The sequence below is a fragment of the Idiotropiscis lumnitzeri genome, chromosome 6 (assembly GCF_059441095.1).
Source record: "Idiotropiscis lumnitzeri isolate Australia: NSW breed Sydney's pygmy pipehorse chromosome 6, RoL_Ilum_1.0, whole genome shotgun sequence".
NCBI classification, from domain to species: Eukaryota; Metazoa; Chordata; class Actinopteri; order Syngnathiformes; family Syngnathidae; genus Idiotropiscis; species Idiotropiscis lumnitzeri.
The window spans coordinates 3120301-3139487 of record NC_142396.1 but is presented as its reverse complement, the minus strand read 5'-3'; the positions used below and the strand labels follow the sequence as shown (position 1 = coordinate 3139487).

Below are 19187 nucleotides of genomic sequence, written 5' to 3'. Positions count from 1 at the left end.
CAAAAGGCGCAAAAAAGCGTCGGGAGAACGGCGGAGATGGTGATTAAAGCTCCGAACAAGCGGACATGGTCGCAGACTGTCTATAAATAGTCCGGTTAGCCGGACGATTAGCCCAGCGCGGCGGCCCCGAAGCAGAAAAAGAAGCAGGAGGATGAAAAAGAAGAAGAATGTCGTCGCTATAAAAAGTCGGAGGCAGCAGATTTGCGCTGGACTTTCCACCTGGATTACGTTTCCTGGCTAATTGCTGGGAGCTCCGCTTGCACGGAACCTTCGAGATATTTTTAGCACGCACATTGTTTGCATAGTGGGGCAGCGCGCTCAGCTACGGATTAGCACATTTGCCTCACAGTTGGGAGAATCGGCCGTGAAATCTGGACTCGACCAGTCGAAATTGATTGGCGACCAGTCCAACGTTTGTCGGCGTCTGCCCCGCGGACAAAAAGATTGGTCATGACCAGCTGGTAAAATGATCGAGAGAAAGAACGTCGCAGGCGGCGGTTTGGGTCAAGGGTCACCGGTTCACGAGCAAACGTTTTTCCATTTGCGTGACCGGAGCCTCCGGAATGTCCGGAGTCTCCGTGTCACCTTACGGCAGCAAAACGCGTCGGTTGCGGCCCGGCGCCGAGTCAGCGTTTGAGGCACAGATTCTCAGCTTGGAGGAACACCTAGTGGCCATCTGAGGAAGTGCACGCGTTCATGAAATACGACGCTGAACGCTACAAGACAGACAAATGGACGATTTAGGGAACACCTAGTGGCCATCTGAGGAAGTGCAGCTAGCGCACATGTTTTCAATCGTCTTGCTATTTGAATTCATTGTTCACGTGTCCTTTGAAGAGTGCTGGCATTCTATTTGTATGTGGTTAGCATGTCCAGACCATGCTATTTGCATGTCCTTGAAAGATCCTGAGCATGTTCACGAAGGATTTTAAGAATATTTCCTCCGCAGCACGCGAGATCAAAAGCGTGTTTTGTGACGACACGTAACGTGTTCAATGAAAATCGTTAGCCTGTTTGTGAAAATTATGAGCTATTTCACGATGGTTAGCGTGCCCACAGAATGCTATTCGTGTGTTCTTTGAAGATCTAACGACGGATGTCATTTGGACGTGCAAACCGATTCAGGAAGCGCCAATGTCGGTGAAGATCCTTTGCAGGCTTTTTTTTTTTTTTTTTAAATATGTAGCTTGTTCACAGAATGTCTTTCACGTGAAGATCGTGAGCGTGCGTTTGCTGCCGATTGCAGGCCGATGTGTTTTTTTTTTAGCGTGTTCTTGGATGATCCATTGCAGGTTTGTGGTGTCACTCCTCACCTGCACATCTTAAAGTAACCCAAGGAACCCATGTTTACTGAAAGGATGTCACTTGGATGCCAACGTCTTTATTAATAGGATTTATGAAGCATTAGCGGCATGCTTTTTGTGTTTACGAACATCGAAGGCGACACGGTCACAGGATTATTTGTCTGGGCTATGCGACGGGTTGACACGTAGCTCTCAAGATGACTGCAGACGTTTATGGTTTGTCGACGTGTCAGAATATGAGAGTGTAAAAAAAAAAAAACGGTCCACCTTGAAGGAGGTCACGACCAGAGCTCAACGTGGACTGCGTTGACGAGAGAGCAAGAGAAACTCACCTGCGGATTGGGCCTCCTCGTTTTACGTTGCAAAACGGAACACCGTTGGCATCACGTTAACCTGCAAGGACAAAAATAGGCGCAAGAAAATAAGAGTCTTTGATGCGAAACACGATGGAATCAAGTGAACTGACCTCGTTCAAATAAACAACTTGAGTGAAAGCATTTCCATGGATGCTGAGCTCACGGCTAGCTTAGCCATTAGCATTTCAGCAACGAGTCGAGGAGAACGGCTTCAAAATCAACAAATAAAAGAAGACAAAAGAACAAAACGTCAACAGTTGGATTTGAAGTTTGGGCGTGAAAGGCGTTTAGCTCAGTGTGGAAAATGAGTTGCTCCTGTTATGGAAAGAATTTTTGGGGGAATCATTGTTGGTTAGCATAACTTTAGCATGATGCTAAAATCGCCAATCACCTCAACAGGCAAATCATTTCAGTCAACAATCTTATGCTGTGTTTGGGCAACAGCTTTGAGAAGTAGGTTTAAAATAAAGAAAGAAATCAAATGGGGATATTTCAATGCATCATAAAATTGAAGGCTCAAGTTTATTGCTGGAATTTGCAGTCCATTGATTGGTCAATGCCAAACACAAGAAGAAAACACCAAGAGAAGCAAAGTGGCTCAAGCACAAGAGTTTTATTCCAAACACGTCACACGCTAGCGTGCTAGCGCGGCGGCTAACAAACGCCTCAAACTAAACGCCGTCATTCAGTTGAACTTTCTGTCTTCCATTCCAACGTTACCGAGCGCTAATCGAGAAATTTCCTTCACAAATTCAAGTTGAACTTTTAAAACTCTGGCGTTTGAACGAGAAGATCAGAAGCTGAAGCGTGTCGTCGGTGTTTAGCTGTCGAACATCTTCTTCCTGTCCGACTTGTCCTCGATGTTCTTACGCCAGTCGCCAACGTCGCGGAGCTGCTTGTCCTGAAAACACGCAAAGTCCGGCGTGAGCGCGGCGCAAACTTTGACAAAGATCTCAGACGCATCTCATTTCCCAAATAGCATCCCAAAATATCTCACAAACATGTTCCAACAAGCGTCCTCGAACATCTTGGCAGACATCTTTGAACGTTTCAGAAAACCCTCAAGCGCCTCACCTCCTCCTTGACCTCCTTCTTGACCTGCTTGAGGTTGGCCCTGAGGTCCATGTTGACCGTGTGTTTGGAGCCCAGCAGCGCTTTCAGCATGGCGTCAGCTGACATGCGCACCTTCTTCAGACGAGGTCTCTTGAATTTGCCCCTCAGGTCCACGATCTTGATGTTCAGGTCTCGCACCTGCGCGACACAACCGCACCAGGCGCTTGAAACGTGGTCCCATAACAACTCTTTCTCGAGGTTCCCGAAAGAAAAGTGTCTTCTTCTGAACGAGGACAAGAAATGCCCTTCGAGTTTCACAAAAGCCAACTGATGAAAAATGTGTTGAAAATGTTGCACTCTTCTCACAGGAAACACAGAAATTCTTACGCTTCTCGGAAATCAATGGAATTGCGCTCTTCTCACAAAAGCTCCGTAGAGCGGCAATGGTCTTCTCTCTTCACAAAAGCCCAACGGCCACAAATCCTTTTGACGAAATATTTATTTTTTTATTTCTAATTCAACTCATTCGTTCTTTTATCATCTCTGACATTTTTTTTAGGTTATTATCAGAGCTGGGCGCTTGACCCTTTTTTGCCGGTCAGTCCTCCGCCCTCCATCTTGCGATCTGGCTCGCCTTCTGGCCTCGACCCTCCGACCTCGATAAAAATTGTTGGACCGCGCCCCCAAACACAATGCTGCCGCCGGAGAGATGCTAACGGCAGACGTTTAGTTCAAGATCAATGTTTGTGCGTGAAGAGACATGAGACAGCAGCGTGCCTTCAGGCGTGCCTGTGTTTCTTAAATCTGACCTCACGTAACCCGTCGACTGGGGCATACCATTACGGGGGGGCGGAGGGTGGGCAATACCACAATCCTGTCACAATCATTAGCTGGCTAATTTATTATATAGTCGAATCCACTTATTTTATTAAGGTGGGAAGTGTTTCCGAGCAAGGTAACAATTTTTCACACAAAATGCCCCCCCCCCATCGATCTCACCTCGTTGAGGACCATGTTGAGCTTGAACTCGATGCTGTAGCGTTCCTCCTCGCTGATGTCAATCTGCTCACGGAGGCTCTTGCAAAGCTCCTGCGTGAGGACGACATCACGTGAACGCCAGCAAACGAGCGGCGTAAGACGGACGTGCACTCACCCGCAGCTCGTCACCCGAGTACGGAATGTCCATGTGAGGACATTTGTCCGCCAGGAACCTCTCGCGCTCGCCGGCCTTCTCGGTCGCCTCGGCCTCGAGGAGGTTGTTGGCCACCACCAGCATGCAACTCTGAGGGCACACGCGTGCTCACTTAAGACTTGGAACGCACGCACACACGCAAATATTGGTTCGTAAATGATTCATGATCATAGTTTTGAGGCAGACATTTTTTGTGTCGACGTCACCCAGTTGGCCGGATGCCCACACAAACGAGCACGTGCGCGTGCGCGCGCACGTACCTACCTTTAGAGTGTGCTTGCGTCTGGCAGAAAGTCGTTTCCTGCACAAATCACAACGTTACAGTCAACTGATTGACCGCGAACGTGCTAATGCTAGCAGACATTTTATTGAATCTCGAGAGCCTTTTTTTTTTCCAGTTGTTTGAAGTGAGCCCAATGTTGCTATCGTGCTATATTTTCACTTTCGCCGGGTACAGTAGGCTTCATATTTTACCCATGGAGCCAAATTAACTCGACAGGTGTATGCAGGTTGTTAACGCGATAAATGTTCGCATGCTTTGCAAGTGCAGTGAATGTTGGGGCGGCTAAGAGCGGCTTGTCCAGTAAGTGGCGGGTCCGCTGTTCGATTCCCGCTCTTTCCGAGTCACGTATGGTCGTCGTGTCCTCGTGCGAGACACTTGAGCCACTTTGTCTCCAGTAACCGCTCACACGGTTGTACAGCTAGTTGCCGGTGAATGTCGCCGTAGCTACACAAGGTTGTTGACCGTCATCAGAGTGCAAATGCGTGAGCGCATGAATAATGGGTGCGGAAAAAAAAAGTGCTTCATGAATCTGACGCGTGATTTTGTGATGTCACTCACTCGGTGGCCATGATGACTTCTCAATGTTGACCTTATCTGCAAGACAAAAAACAGAAAAAGATAAGATTACATGTAGTGCAGTGAAAAAAAAAAGAAGAATGGATAATTCGTTGTCATATTTATTCAATTAAAACAATTCTGAACTCAAAAGTGGTTGTTCGCTACATTTTTTTAAACGGCTTCTTTTTTTTGGCGTGAAAATGGAGTCAAGTCAAAGTTTAGCGCATTAGCGATACCCTCAGGATTTTATCAGCTTCTTACGAGTTTATTTTGGGATGTGAAAATCTCTCAAGTAACTGACACAGATTCAATGTCCACGTTTAAATTTAGAAAAAAGTCTCTTATTGAAAACTGTCCAGATAATCTTGGCGAGCAATCAAGATTTTGGGCAGCTCGTGTGCTAATGTTAGCGCGACCCCATGCCACATGTGTTACATGCTAGCGGCTAGCGCTAGGTGACTAAATGTTTGCCAACACTGTTTTCCTAATTCTCTTGGTGATAAGCTCGCGGAAGGAGTCAATAATCGCGCAAGAAACAAATTCGGCCATAATCAGAACAAAACTGTCAAAAGGTGATCATTTTCGCAAATAACGGCAGCTTGGTTTAATTTTTTTAATTAAATATATATATATATATATATATATATATATATATATATATATATATATATATAGAGAGAGAGAGAGAGAGAGAGAGAGAGAAATCTATAATTAATTATAATGAAATAAATAATTGCCAGAGAAAGTTTCGCCCAACATTTTCTTTCCAACACGATATTCGTTGCGCACTCGCTGGTCCAAACACGATATTCAGGTGAACAACGGCTAGATGGAATAAAAATGTCCAGTCATTTTCAGTTAGGTTAGGAGGCTGACATTTTGTGCTGCTGTCAACGCACCAAAAGCCAGCGTCGCCGCTCACCTGTTTTCAGGATTAAGTCATGTGATGAACCCGAGGGCAGCACTGGAGCGTCAATTTCAGTCGACTGCAGCGAGCGGTGTTGCATAAAATGTAACCGCCGAGAAAAAAAAGGAAGAAAACGGGTTTTTTTCCCCCACATAAATCTTTTTCTATACAATGCCATGTTTTGTCTAATGGGGACACACATTATTGCAAAGAACATTTTTAACTCGATCTGCCCTGACAGTATCGGTGGCTGGAATCGGCATGACTACTTGATCGCTTGAAAGAAGGCCGGTATCGACCCGATATGCTACCTGGTATCGGTACTTTACCATGCCTAATTTATTGAATTCAGATTAGAGTCTGTCATGTTGTTAAAGTGATGTTTCACGTAAGTTATTTAGCGCAAAACAAGGTGGTAAAAGTGTGTGTTTTACTCGGGGCGGGGGGGGGGTTCAAAATCAGACGGCTTGTCCGTGTCTATTTGCGGACTCAGCTGTCGCGGAGGAGGAAAAAATGACGACGAGCTCGTCTTAAAAGAAAAGACGTCGGGAGTGACGAGAGCATCGGCGTTTCTGGCGCGAGAACAAGTGGCTGTCATCAGCAGAAGGGGAGGTGGCGGGGGCTGCTTGAAATGTATTTTGAGAGGCGCGAGGACATGATGCTGAGGGACATCTGCCCACGAGATTGTCTGCGGGGCCTGTAATCCAACACGCAGCCGCAAGAAGCTTTCAGATGAGCAAAGAGAAATAAATAGAAGGCAGCTGCTAAAAACTCGCCCGCTCGCCATGTTGTCAGTTAGACGGGGTTTTTTTTTCCCTCCTTCTTTTTTTGCTCACTGCATTTAAATATTTTCTTGACAAAGACCAAAAAGACTTGACAAGCTTCCACTCTCATGCGTGACACTTATTTTGTGTATTTATTGTCTGCGTCTCATTCGGACAGGCATCGGCCTCATGGCATCCTGTTGTGCTCGTTGCCATGACGACAGAGTCAACGAAGAAGCTGCTGCTGCTTGAGATGATGTCAAAAATATCTGACATTTGGTTTTATTTATAATACAACTAAAAGGTCATAAATGATTTTTTTTTTTATTTTACTTAAAAAAAACTAAATGAAAGAGCAGTCAGGTTTCATTTTGACAGGTGACAGTAAATTGTGCATCATAAATTCAATTAAAATATTTAGAAAATGAAATGCATTGATAAAGGTGTACAAAAATTCACTCTAATTCACTCTTCGGTGACATCGTCTCAAATGACGAAATATTTTAGTTGAACTTTGTTTTTCCATGGAGAGAGTTTTATTGAAAAAATATTTTTGTAAGGATCAGGAAATAATTCAATTTATCAAATGCGTTTCTTTTATTGATTTTTGTTGCTAAGGAACGTGCACGTGAAGTCGTCAAATGACATGTGGCGCTTTTCAATTATTGAGCAAATATTGGATTGATTTGAGCGCCGTGTTTTTTTGATTTGAGTTTTACCAAAATCACCAGAAATGTCTGCTAAAATATAAGACAATATAACTTTACTCAAGAAAATGTCACATCATATGACAACTCATATATTATTTCTTGAACGTATTTCGGTTGTCTTTAGTTTTTATCACAATGATTCACTTCAAGTTCAAGCCACCCGCAATGAGATGAGTCTTAAAGAACAAAGTCGTATCGGGTCGCAATTTAGGATCTTATTATTCATCTCATTTGTCAATAACGCGCCGTTGAATATTTACATTTTGTCATATCTTTCGTTGTGTTTTTTTTTTGGGTGGGGAACTAAAATTTGACACCACTGCTGACTGCTAAAGAATGCACACCACATGCAAAGCAGAGAAGCGTCACACCGACGCCCACAAAGCGACGACCGTCTTCATTTTGACGCGACCTCAACACAAATAGTGGTCATAGAAGTACTCATTAAAAAAAAAAAAAACTCGGCATTGCATTGCATTTTGTTCCTCAAATGACGACGAGGCGTCACGAGAACCTCAAAAGACATTTTGAGCAAAGTGAAGAACGATGAGGATGCTTGCCTGTCGTGTTGCGTCGCGTCGTGTCGCTGACCTGCAGGGGTGCCGGCGGTGGGCTCGCTTGCTCGCTCGCTGGCTCGTCTTGCGCTCGGGATGAGAGATGAGCTTTAAATGCCACGCTGGCGGGAATGCGCCGTCTCCTCTTTAGGGAAGCGGATTAGCCGGCAGGCCAATGGCCACGCAAGGTCGTGTAATACAACGCACACACACGCAAGGACGCCCCTTGTATAAATAACCGACTGACCTTTAAGATTGTTTGCTTTTTGTTGGGATGAGGATGAAGATGACGGATGCAATGTCAAAAGATAAGGGAGGTACCTGGGTGAAGATGAGGCGCATCAAGATCCTGAGGATGAAGATGAAGCGAGGAATGTGAGGATGAGGAACACGAGGAGGATGAAGGTGTGGATGAAGACGGACTTGAGGAGCAAGACAACGAGGCGGGCAACACACGAAGAGAGCCACGTGACGAGAATGGCCACGAATCGGCCGAGACCATTTTGAGTTGAGTCGACGAGGGAGTCGGGTGAAGGTTGCGCTCGGAGCGTCCTTGTCAAATGTTTCCAACCCAATCGGCTCAGCGGAGGCGGCCTGCGTTGGGTCGAAAAGGCGACAAGCTTGGACATCTTCTCACTCAGATTGTTGCCGTGGTGACGACCCTGAAGTTCAAACTCAACCAAATCATTGTTCTTGTTTTTTTTCTTGTTTTTATTGACATCATTAACAAGCGCAGGAAAGCCAAACTTGTTTTGAGTGTGGCAGCGTCCAATGAGAGGCCATCTCGTCGGACGCTAGGCGTCGCCCTCGAACATTTTCTTCCTGCCGTCCATGCCCGACTTGTCCTCGATGTTCTTGCGCCAGTCCACAACGTCGCGCAGCTCCTTGTCCTGGAACACAAACGACGCAAATAATCGGCAATCAAGTCCAAAAGGAACTGCCGCCATCAACATTATTGGAAATAATTCACCGACGTGAATTGAGAAGCCGTCATCAGATCACACGTGGTCTTCTCCGTTGATTTATTGGCGAAAAATGGAAACGGTGTATCGGGTTTTTCCTTTTTTTTTTTTTTATGAAGCCAGATGTCAACATTTGGAATTTGTATAATTATTTTGGTTCGTTTTTAATGATGTACTTGACTTCATGAAATGAAAATTTTGCATTCAAATGTAAAATAAAACACTCAAAATTGTTGACGAATTTCATGATTGAAATGCGCGTTTGCTTACATAAACATAATGGGCGGAAGAATTTCTTTTCCAATTATTGTTATTATGAATGCATTTTTTTCAATGTTCCATTAAATGTTTGTTGAAAAAAAAAAAGTTCTTTTTGTTCTTTTGAACGCCGGTGAGAGTCCACATCACCTGTTCTGAATTGCGATGTGACCAACATGTCAGTAAATTTTATTTTTGGGGAATGAAACTATGCGAGGTGACGATAAGAAGCCAAAACATTCCGTTGCTGCGCAATACGCTCCACTTGCCAACGTCATCGCCTATTCGGATGATCAGGATTTTTTTTTTTTCCCGCTTCGCTAAATGAACGCAAAAGCAAGAAGTTGCGCTGACCTCGTCCTTGACCTCCTTCTTGACCTGCTTGAGGTTGGCCCTGAGCTCCATGTTGACGGTGTGCTTGGAGCCCAGCAGCGCTTTCAGCATGGCGTCGGCCGACATGCGCACCTTCTTCAGCGTCGGCTTCTTAAACTTGCCCGTCACGTCCTGCACTTTGATCTTCAGGTCTTCTGTCTGGACACAACAACAACGACGCCGTTCACGGCAGACAAGCGCTCACGTTGTGCAGACAAAACGTTATGCTGCCATCGCAGGAAAAATTAAAACAAACTTCGGTATCATGTCACGTGACGTGGTAAAATTCACAATTTAACAAGAGAGGTCTCGTCTCCGCCCACCTCCTTGTTGGCCTTGTTGACCTTCATCTCAAGGTCGTAGCGTTCCTCATCCACCGTGTCGATCTTGTGGTGGATCTCCCTGCACAAATCCTGCGCGCACACACACACACCACTCCTAACTGGATTGTCTACACGCACGCACGCATGCGCGCACGCACACACACACCTGCAGCTCTAGCATGGTGTTGGGAAGCACCAGCGGGGGGCAGCACTGAGCCATGTAGCGCCTACGCTCCTCCTCACGCTCCCGGGCCTCCTGCTCAAGGTGACTTTTGGCGATGGCCAGCATCACACTCTGAACACACAAAACAAAAGAGGGTCAACATCTCACAATATGATCAGCAGATACAAGTTGATTGCGATGCGTACTCGAGTACGCCGTGCTGTGGGCAATAGACTTGCACGTCGTGTTGAGAAGTGTCACCTGGTGTGTACCTCGTGAAGACGTTTAAGCAATGGAAGCAGTGACAAGACACGAGTGCACGGTTTGGTACTATAGTGTGCAGGTAGGCCAGTAAGTGTGGCGTGTGTGTCGTATAAAGTGTGTCTGTTGCAGTGGGGGGCCGTCGTCTCTGCTGGTCGAACATGACCCAATATCAAGAAATCATCATGCTATTTATGATAAAAGTTGATTTCATTTATTGTTGTGTAGTCAGGCGGCTTTTTATCCAATCAGAATTCAGCTAGCTTGTGTTGCCAGGCAGATTTCATAGGACACTTTGACAATGAATGGCGCTGGCGTCTGTCCTGTGAGAGTGGCCAGGCTTTCAGAGTTGAATGCGAGTAGGGATGAAGTAGTGCGAAGGAGGTTTAGTACGAGTGTGCAGTGCAGAAGCGGAATTGTACCTTGAGGTGATGTTTACGACTTGAGGACATTTTCTTCCTGAAAGATTGAAACCGCAAAAAATAAACAAAATATATATACCGGGTTGGGGAAGATTTCAGATCAAAGAAAAAAAGTCCAAAAGACAATCAGCATGTGTCATCTTGAACACCGCTTATCCCATACAGACACCGTCACTGAGCGGGAACCAACACAGGCGAGTGTACCGCGACCAAAAAAAAAATATATATATATCAATTAAATATTGTCAAACGTTTTGTTGATTTTAAAATTATTGTAGCATATAAATGGAAACAAAATGTTTCAATTTGTGACTCACTCTGACATGTTGGATCTTGTCCTCAAACTGCCGAAAAACAGAAAAAAAAAATCAAAATAAATCAAACTCTCACGTCACAACGACAACATAAAAGGCGTGCAAAAACTCCATGAGCCGCAAACTCGCTCAAATTCTGAGCGAGCAAGTGCCAAAAATTAAACAAATTTGAATTGGATTCATGATGATGACTTTGAATTGTAACGACAACTAAAAGTGTGAACTGGCGTAAACTTCAGCTTCGAACAGGCGAGGTTAAAAGTCACGTCAATTCTTTGAATTGAACGATCCACACCGAATTTGACATTTCAGCAGAAGAAAAATGACAAACGCGTCCGATTGGAAACGAGCAACCTGAAATGACAAAGTCAACCCCAATATTTTCATCCCAACATGTTGTATGCAGCCGCGCTGGCCTAAGCGCCACATTTTCATTGATTTCATGTTCGCCGAAAATGAATTAAGCGGAAAACTCCAACCGAAAGTCAGACAACCGGTGAGCCGTGATTGGTCATCACCTAAGCAACTGTGATGTCATTTTCAGGCGACAGCAAACAGCAAAATGGCCGCCGCCTAAAAAAACGGCTGCATTTTGCTGCCAAATTCAAACGCCACAAACATAATGCAAACCAGAATGCTGTTGGGACATAAAACAGAGTACAGTCCAGATCATTTCGGGCTGGACTTCCCCTTTCACAGAATGATTGAAAATGAGCGACTACACGAACAGGAAAGTCAGCCAAAATAAAATGCTAAGTCAAAAAAATGCGACGTGAACTGAGAATCAAAATAATGGGCTTACCTTTGAAGTGAAGAAAAGGGACGAGCATGGAAAACCTTCAAAGTTGACTTTGCGTTCTGTTGTCTTTCTCTTTATGGACGCAGATTTTCATCACCGACCAATCAACGGGCAGCATCTGCGAGACTGCACCGTAAACCCCGCCCCTCCCCAAAATAATTTCCACTTGTGCTCTTATTCCCAAAGTCCCACATGGACAGGAAGTGGAAGTGATACAATTCTGGCGAGGACCGTCGGCGTCTCTTTGAAACATTTGCCATTTGAAAAGCCTCAACATCAACTCAGGCCAGAGAGTGAGAGAGAGAAATTGGTAAATTGAAAAAAAAAAAAAAAAAAGGTTGTGGTTGCACCAACACCAACAAGCACACTTGACATTTGTTCAGTTTGGTTTAAAAATAGAAGCAAACAAAAAGTAAATAACGATAATGTTTAAACGTCGCCGTGGGAACGCCGTCCGTCCGTCATCTGGCGCTAATCGGTTTCTCTGGAGGTTGCTGGGCTCGTGACAGACAAAATGCAGCATCTGCAGCCAAAACGCAAGCTCAACAACTTTGAACGGTTAGCAATCGCAACCATTTACAACGCTCAGATTTGTTTCGGCAACGTTTACAGCTCAAGACAAATGAGCTTTCTTGCGGTGTGACAATAAAACCAGCACGTCACTAAAAGTTCTTGAGTCACCACAATACACAAAACAACAATTTTTTTTCATGATATGATCCAGCAAGAAAAAAATATGCATGCTACAACCTTTGTTTTCTCGACTTTAAGTTTTTTTTTTTGGGCAACAGATTATGATGAAGTCAATCGTCGGGCATATTGACAAAATAAGGCAATTGCACCCACTCTTAAATACAATTAAATATATAAAACAAAACATCTAAACATTATCATGTATGTCAGCTTTTATTGAATGAACAGTACAAACGTGGTCGGACCACTGAGGAATCACCTGAGAACACTGACGAGAACCAAGTTCACGTTCACCTCCACCAAAAACATCAGCTTGGACGCATAAAAACAAAGCGAAAAAATAAAAATAAAATAGCGCTACCACTTGACAGCCAGCGTTTACAAAAGCTCACATTTGCACGAAAAAAAATACATTTAATTGAACAAATTTAATGGCATATTGAGAAAATTTGCAAATGTCACATGACCAACCCAACCAGGACGCCATTTTGTTTCCACGCAAAGTTCGCGTAGCCGCCGCTAGCCACTTCAACGGATGCGAGCATCCTGCTGCCGCAGTTGAACGACTCATTTTTGTAAATATTTGCATATATCGTAAAAAAAAGTTTGTCATTAGGTGGCAGGATGTCGACACCGGTTGACTTAAAGAAACCTTCGAGGTTTTATGAAAGCATTCACGTCGATCGGAAAAACTTTTTGGACACTCGCCTCCAAATGATGCTTCCGTCTTTTTTCGAACATAGCTGAAACATTAAAGTGACCTTAAATGAATGACAATTCTGCAATTAAAAGTTTCCACTTTTTTTGTTTTAGTTTGTTACATAAAATGGGTCTGACGAGAACGAGTAGGAAGTGGCGCGTAGTTTTGGCGCGGTGTCCAACCAAGTCCAAAGTGTTGTTGTAGTGAAGCACCGCCATCATGCGCTTCTTTCAAATCACCGCAAAACATCAACAATATTCAATATTCCGAGATCCAACCGCTGCACCGCAGAACCGAGCGAGAGTTCTTCCTCACAGAGGACAGCTCGGCGTGCATCATCAGATCAGAAATTCAACGCAAACGGCCCTTTTTAGAGCCACAAAGATAAAAAACAACAAGACTTTGAAGATGATCACCTGGAGGTTCGACCCATGAGACGCTGCGCTGACCCGCACCGCCAGGTAGCAGAACTACGTCACACGACTCCTGAGATCTTGTGAGGGGGGTGAAAGCCAGAGATCTTGGGGGAAAAAAGCCTCGGAAGGCGTGACAGCACATATCTAAAACCAGAAGCAGGCCTCACGTCTCCCGAGATGTCGGAAACAAGATAAAAATGGATACAGTTCTTCACAAAGATTCACACGAGGTTTACAAGACACCACTTGGAAACTGAAGGACACCTCGGGAACAAGAACCGCGTCACACATCTCTTGAGGAAAGAAAAATTCAAAAATTCTTTGAGGAAACACACAAAAAAAGATCAAGTGGAGGACAAAGCCAAGTGCCACGTCCACCACATTTCTGGAACCAGAACCAGGCCTCATACCATGAAAGGTTGGAATGGATTTAAAAAAAAATGATATTAAAAAAAAAGAAATTCTCAGGGAAAGAAAACAATCGATCCATTGGAAGTCCACCAGACGTCATCTGAAAATCAGAAACTCATTGAAAGGCCTCTCAAGATCGATCGGACGTCAGCCGTCGAGTTCAACTGTCACGTCGAACCGGAAATTGGCGGAAGAACACACTGCAAAAAAGCCGACAAAGACGCCAACTACTCCGGACCTTTAGCGCACGCGTGAGAAGTAGTACCCCTTCGTGCCATCGGAGGCGCTAGTCAACGAGGGTGATGTTCTTGAATGAGATCGATTAGTTCATCCTCGCGCTCTTCTGTCCAGCCAGACATTTATGTCCATCGAGGAGACGTGAAAAATGAGCAAAGTCAAATACGTTTGGCGAGGAATAGCTTCAATTTTCACCGTTTGCCCACTTTTGGTACTTTCCGTTCTTGTCCAGTGCACAAACAGCCAATAACAGCGATCGATTGACCCGACAGCCCGACCCGATTGTACATGACAAATTGGACAAACACGCCCCCCCGACGCATCACTCAAGGCTCCGACTTTACAATGTTGCGGGCAACACCAAACAGACGGCCGACGTCTGATTGGTGTGTTGAGGCCTTTCCACATCAGGGAGCAAAAACTCACGCCACAGGAAAATAGGCTAAAACCTTGAACTGGATGGGGATTAAAAAAATAAAGAAAATTCTTACGGAGGGAACATTCAAAAGTCCAACTGAGGGTCCAAAAGATTCAGTCTGGTACCAGAAACTAGTTCCACACATCTCCTGAGATGTGAAAAAAAATGAATACACTAAAAACATGAAGTAGAGGTGCGATGCCATACAAAATCTCTGGAACCAGAACCGGATTTCACTCACCTCGAGCCGTTGGATTGGCGCCCAAAAAAAATAAAATAAATAAACAAACTTTGGGGAGGGATCACTCACAAAGCATCAACTGGAGAGCCATTCACGAGACACTGCTGCACCACTTGGTACCAGAACCACGTTGAGTAGAGTCAAGCCAAAGAGTTCGTCACATGTATCCACAAGACACCACACGGTATCAGAAGCACATCTCCTAAAGCAGAACCGGTTCCAATACATCTCCGAGATGTTGCGGTGAACTTCCGGCGTGGAGGCTCGGCAACTTTTGCAACGGCACCTGGAGCTTGGGTGGAGTCAGGTCCAGGCCACCTTCCTGGAGATGGCCTGCTTGAAGCTCTCCGGGTCCACGTCACCGGGCCTGAGAGTCCTCTCCAGGCTGACCAGCAAGTTGCGGTGACACTCCCGGATATTGACGGGATATTTGGCTCGGAGAAGCTCGTAGGCGGCCATGAGCCTCATGTTGCGTTTGAGCATCAGGTACTGGATGACGCAGGTGGGCGCCAGGGAGAAGCCGTCACGGCAGTGCACCAGGACCCGCTTGCGCTTGCCGGCCGAGGCGTGGATGCATTCGTTGATGTCCTCGAAGCAGCGCTGCTTGACGTCGCCGATGTCCACCTTGAGGCGGGACCAGCTGTGGCGGGCGCCGCGCGAGCACGTGCAGGGGATAAGGCTGAGGGCCGGCGCCGCCTGGCCCGGGGCGCCGCTCATGTCGATGATGCTGTCGATGTTGTTGCGGCACAGCGTCCGCCCGTTGTACGCCGCGTTCAGGTTGCCCACGTAGATGTAGTCCGTTACCTTGGAGATGACCGGCTCAAAATGCTCGGGAACGCCCCCGCCGCCCCCCACCTCACCTCTGGGCTGCTCGCTGGCGCCGGCCGGACCCGTGGCCGCCCGTCGGCTGTAGTTGCGCAGCTTCTTGGAGCAGGAGCGTGACGGCGGGTTGGAGTCCGACTCGGAGCTGACGTTCCACGGTGGGGAGAAGAGCGAGAAGCGAGCGGTGGACTTGGACGGCCCCGCCGGGGCGCAGAAGAGGGACGCCCGCTCCAGGGAGCCCGTGCTGCTGGCGGCGCCTGCGCTGTGGGCCTGGTCCATCTGATGATGACATCACACACGTGAGCTCATTTTTTAGAAGAGCACATCCAACTCTCACACGACTTTATCATTCCATTCGTGATGGGAAAGCACGACTTTTTTTCATTTTATTATTAGAGAAAGGGTTATGGCAATAGAAATGTATTGCTATTCATCACTTCAACATAGTTCCTGAGCATCAAGATGCCTCCAAGAAGTACATATCTCAGGTAAATCAAAGACGCTTCCAATTCATGCGCACCTGAGCCTTGAGGTTGTTTTTCCACTCCTGGGTGTCGAGAGCTTTGAAGCGTCCGCTGCTGTCGGATGACACGGACATGCAGAAGGGCCGATGGTGGTGGTGGTGGTGGTGGGCCCGGGGAGGCAGCTGGGGGGTGAGGGCCGCAGTGGGGGCGAGCGGCACATCGGCCGCGTCTCTTCTACTCATCATCAGATCGGGACACGAACTTGAAACAAAAAACACGCAAATACATCAACATCTCGGCTGCCGGCTCATCAAAATTAAATTAATTTAGCAATGGCGTAAGGAACGTTTGAATTTAAATAGACTCTTAAGTATAATTTAGGAATAATACAAATAAAAGATGGGAACAAATACATAAGCCTCTGCCGTTCGTATCTCTCCTGCGGCCGGCTGTGTCATGTATGAACACTTTTTTTGGGGGGGTGACAATTTTAATGAATAAGGCCGGTGGGCTGAGGCGGGAGGGCGGGGAAAATTGATCGGCAAAAGAGGGTCAAGTGCCCAGCGCTGCAATAGGAATACTTTCATTTTTTTATTTTGCAGGTTGCAAAAGTCACGATTTGTCGCGTTTCCCACTAAAATGTGGAACTATCAAGTTTAGATAGAACTTTTTGGCGTGGTAGAGCAGCAATTAATTTCCATGTATTTGTATGCGATGCCTGTTCATGTTTGTTTGAATATTTGCAAAGTTGGCATTGGCATTCTATTAAACCTAGACTTGAATAAGCAGTCTATAAAAAAAAATTGAATAATGGACAAAACGTACCAGCACATTCCAGGCGGCTGAAGGACTGAATGTTGAGAGTGTTGTCGTTGGTGAAGATCTTGTTAAGAGCGTTCACGAGTCCTACTGGAGAGGAGGAAACCGTGAGGAGAGCTCCTAAGTTTTGACAGCAAGCGAGCATGCAGACTTACCACCGCGGCGTCCATCGGGCTTCCTACTCGGCCCCTTTTCAGCAGCCGCGATGTCGCACTCGGAGCTGGAGTCCATGTCGGGCCTCCTGCATACAAGGACACAAGCAGCCGCCGCTCCAGGCAGCTCGTCATCTTGTCGGCTGAGCCTCCATCGGACGGAGTCGAGCGCATGAGCCGCGAGAGTGTGGAGCAGCGAGCTCAGCGTGTACAAGTCATGTCATGTCGTCGACCTTAGCAACTGTCGCCATGCTAACCTAACTTGTTAGCGAATGAGGCGAGTCGCGCACACGCCGCTGGCCAACATTGCTAACCGGCCATGTGTCGCTCCTTTAAGACCTGCGGATCTTATTCCGCATTTGATCTCCGATCACGACAACGCGATGTACCTTCGGCAAGTTGCTATTTAGACGGCTACTTAGCTGGAAAGAGCGCTAGCCGGCGAGCTAGCCAGCCGAGCAGCGCGAGCCTACCCGGAAACGCGTCTTGTTTTTCCTCTTCTTCGTCTGCTTCTTGTGACTTCCCGGAGGATGACTGCCCCCCGCAGGCTAGGAGGGAGATTGGCGTTTTCAAACCTCCATGTGGAAGCTCCTGCCAATTATGAGGTGAATGAAATGGACATTAACTTTTTAAAACAATTAGCGGTGGGCAAAGTGATGTGGTAATAATTAGTTCCGGGGTGTCGAACTCATTTTTGTGGACGGGCCACTTTGTAGTTATGGTTTCCCTCAGTGGGCCGTTCTGACTGTGAACCCATATAAATCTATGACCACCTTAAGTTATCACACACACACAATATTGATAGAAAGCCACTTTTGGCATCTAAAGCCAGTAAGTGATTGTTCAACAAATTTTCAATTTATTTTAAAAGGGGAGGATTGGTAACAAATAGATGGCAATATATGTTGTGAAAATGTGCTAGGAACAGGAAGTTCATGCAGATGAAATAACCTTCGCGGGCCACATAAAATGAGGCCGCGGGCCAGATGCGGCCCGCAGGCCTTGAGTTTGACACCTGTGAATTAGTTGATTGACTAAGACGAATAACCGCTCAACGGCTAGCAAGCGAGCGTATCTTGTGTTGCCATTTTCATTGAATTTTAGAATAGCAGGACGAATGACTGCAGGGTAGTGCTGCCCCCAACACGCTGGAGGGAGAATGCCAGTTTTGACGCATCTGCCAAAGATTAAGCACAGAAAACCCCGTTTACTGCGGGGGATAAATTCCAGACCCAACCGCAATGAGTGACAATCCGCAATAGACCATGCAAACATATTTGAAACTCTTACTTTCTTACTCATTGTTAAAACACAAACAAAAAAGAACAAAAAACATTGCAACAATATTTGAACATAAATAATACTGCACTAAAATCACTGTCTGGTAAGATGCCGTTCTGTGTGGTAGTGCTGCTCCTGCAGGCTAGAGAAAATTAATTAATTAATTTTGTGGCATTTGTTGACGTTTCAGCGCACAAAATGGAAAACATTAGAATAACGATGTTTATTAACTCATTTATTCCCAGCCGTTTTCACAAAAGGAAACACCTCAATCACAGCGTTTTTTTTCCTGTTTTTTGACTGATTTGGTAAGGTCTACACAATATTGTGTTCTAAAGATAAAAACATGGCGCTATGACGCCCCCGCCAAAAAAAAAAATTTAATAAAATGACGGATAAATACGTCTTTGGGAGACAGGGACTACAATTTTTAAAATGTAAATATACGTCTAATGGATTGAATGAGTTAAAAAGGGGGGAAAAATACGAGCAAACACCACACAGGAAGGCCGTAGCTGGAATGGAACCCACGACCTCTCCACTGAGAGGCCATTGTGCTAAGCAGTCATCCACCGTGCCCTCCTAACCAAAGAGCAGTCGATGAAAAAAGAGTTGAACAAGGAAACGCCAGCAGAACAATGAGTGAAAGATTTAAGTCGGAAGAAAGTTCAACTCACTGTGTGTGTTTGCAGCTTGCCAAAGCGTCCAAGGGCTGACTGAAGCATCGCTGTCACTCATTCTCATTCGGTGTTTTTCTTTTTTCCTTTTCCTCTTGTGTCATTGGACCACCGGTAACTTGGTAACCTGATGTCACGCACGGCCCAACCTCCTCCTCCTCCTCAAGTGCCTTTGTCAAGTAGCAAGCCAGCACAATGAACACACGAGCTTCTCATTTTCCAATTTGCAAATGCTTACTGTGCTCGTTTGCTCCAGAGCATCAGGTTGTCTACAAGGGAACAAAAAAAAAAAAAAAAAAAA

General features: G+C 45.8%; 3 protein-coding genes across 7 annotated transcripts; all 3 read right to left on the bottom strand.

Annotated features, from left to right (window-relative positions):
- Window positions 1–2258: 2258 nt before the first annotated feature.
- On the bottom strand, window positions 2259–7800 carry LOC148334551 (troponin I, fast skeletal muscle-like). 2 transcript variants are annotated; one of them, XM_088299297.1, is made up of 7 exons: window positions 7688–7800; window positions 4747–4782; window positions 4170–4206; window positions 3867–3995; window positions 3713–3802; window positions 2735–2911; window positions 2259–2561 (listed from the first exon to the last, which is right to left on the bottom strand). In XM_088299297.1, exons 2-7 carry the CDS (start codon window positions 4755–4757, stop codon window positions 2481–2483), a joined length of 525 nt encoding a protein of 174 aa, XP_088155423.1. In that variant the 5' UTR covers window positions 4758–4782; window positions 7688–7800; the 3' UTR covers window positions 2259–2480. The 2 variants fall into 2 exon arrangements, with proteins under 2 accessions (XP_088155423.1, XP_088155424.1); XM_088299298.1 differs by having other exon boundaries at window positions 7719–7794.
- Window positions 7801–8260: 460 nt separating this feature from the next.
- LOC148334550 (troponin I, fast skeletal muscle-like) lies at window positions 8261–12298 on the bottom strand. 2 transcript variants are annotated; one of them, XM_088299294.1, is made up of 7 exons: window positions 11559–12298; window positions 10760–10786; window positions 10443–10479; window positions 9763–9891; window positions 9597–9686; window positions 9256–9432; window positions 8261–8571 (listed from the first exon to the last, which is right to left on the bottom strand). In XM_088299294.1, the coding sequence occupies exons 2-7, from the start codon at window positions 10765–10767 to the stop codon at window positions 8476–8478; spliced, it is 537 nt and encodes a 178-aa protein (XP_088155420.1). In that variant the 5' UTR covers window positions 10768–10786; window positions 11559–12298; the 3' UTR covers window positions 8261–8475. The 2 variants fall into 2 exon arrangements, with proteins under 2 accessions (XP_088155420.1, XP_088155419.1); XM_088299293.1 differs by having other exon boundaries at window positions 10760–11589.
- Window positions 12299–12436: 138 nt separating this feature from the next.
- Window positions 12437–19158, bottom strand: LOC148334549 (uncharacterized). 3 transcript variants are annotated; one of them, XM_088299292.1, is made up of 5 exons: window positions 18887–19158; window positions 16932–17519; window positions 16779–16866; window positions 16014–16218; window positions 12437–15772 (listed from the first exon to the last, which is right to left on the bottom strand). In XM_088299292.1, the coding sequence occupies exons 2-5, from the start codon at window positions 17005–17007 to the stop codon at window positions 14975–14977; spliced, it is 1167 nt and encodes a 388-aa protein (XP_088155418.1). In that variant the 5' UTR covers window positions 17008–17519; window positions 18887–19158; the 3' UTR covers window positions 12437–14974. The 3 variants fall into 3 exon arrangements, with proteins under 3 accessions (XP_088155418.1, XP_088155417.1, XP_088155416.1); XM_088299291.1 differs by lacking the exon at window positions 18887–19158 and having other exon boundaries at window positions 16783–16863; window positions 16932–17001; XM_088299290.1 differs by lacking the exon at window positions 18887–19158 and having other exon boundaries at window positions 16783–16866; window positions 16932–16997.
- Between the last annotated feature and the right edge of the window lie 29 nt (window positions 19159–19187).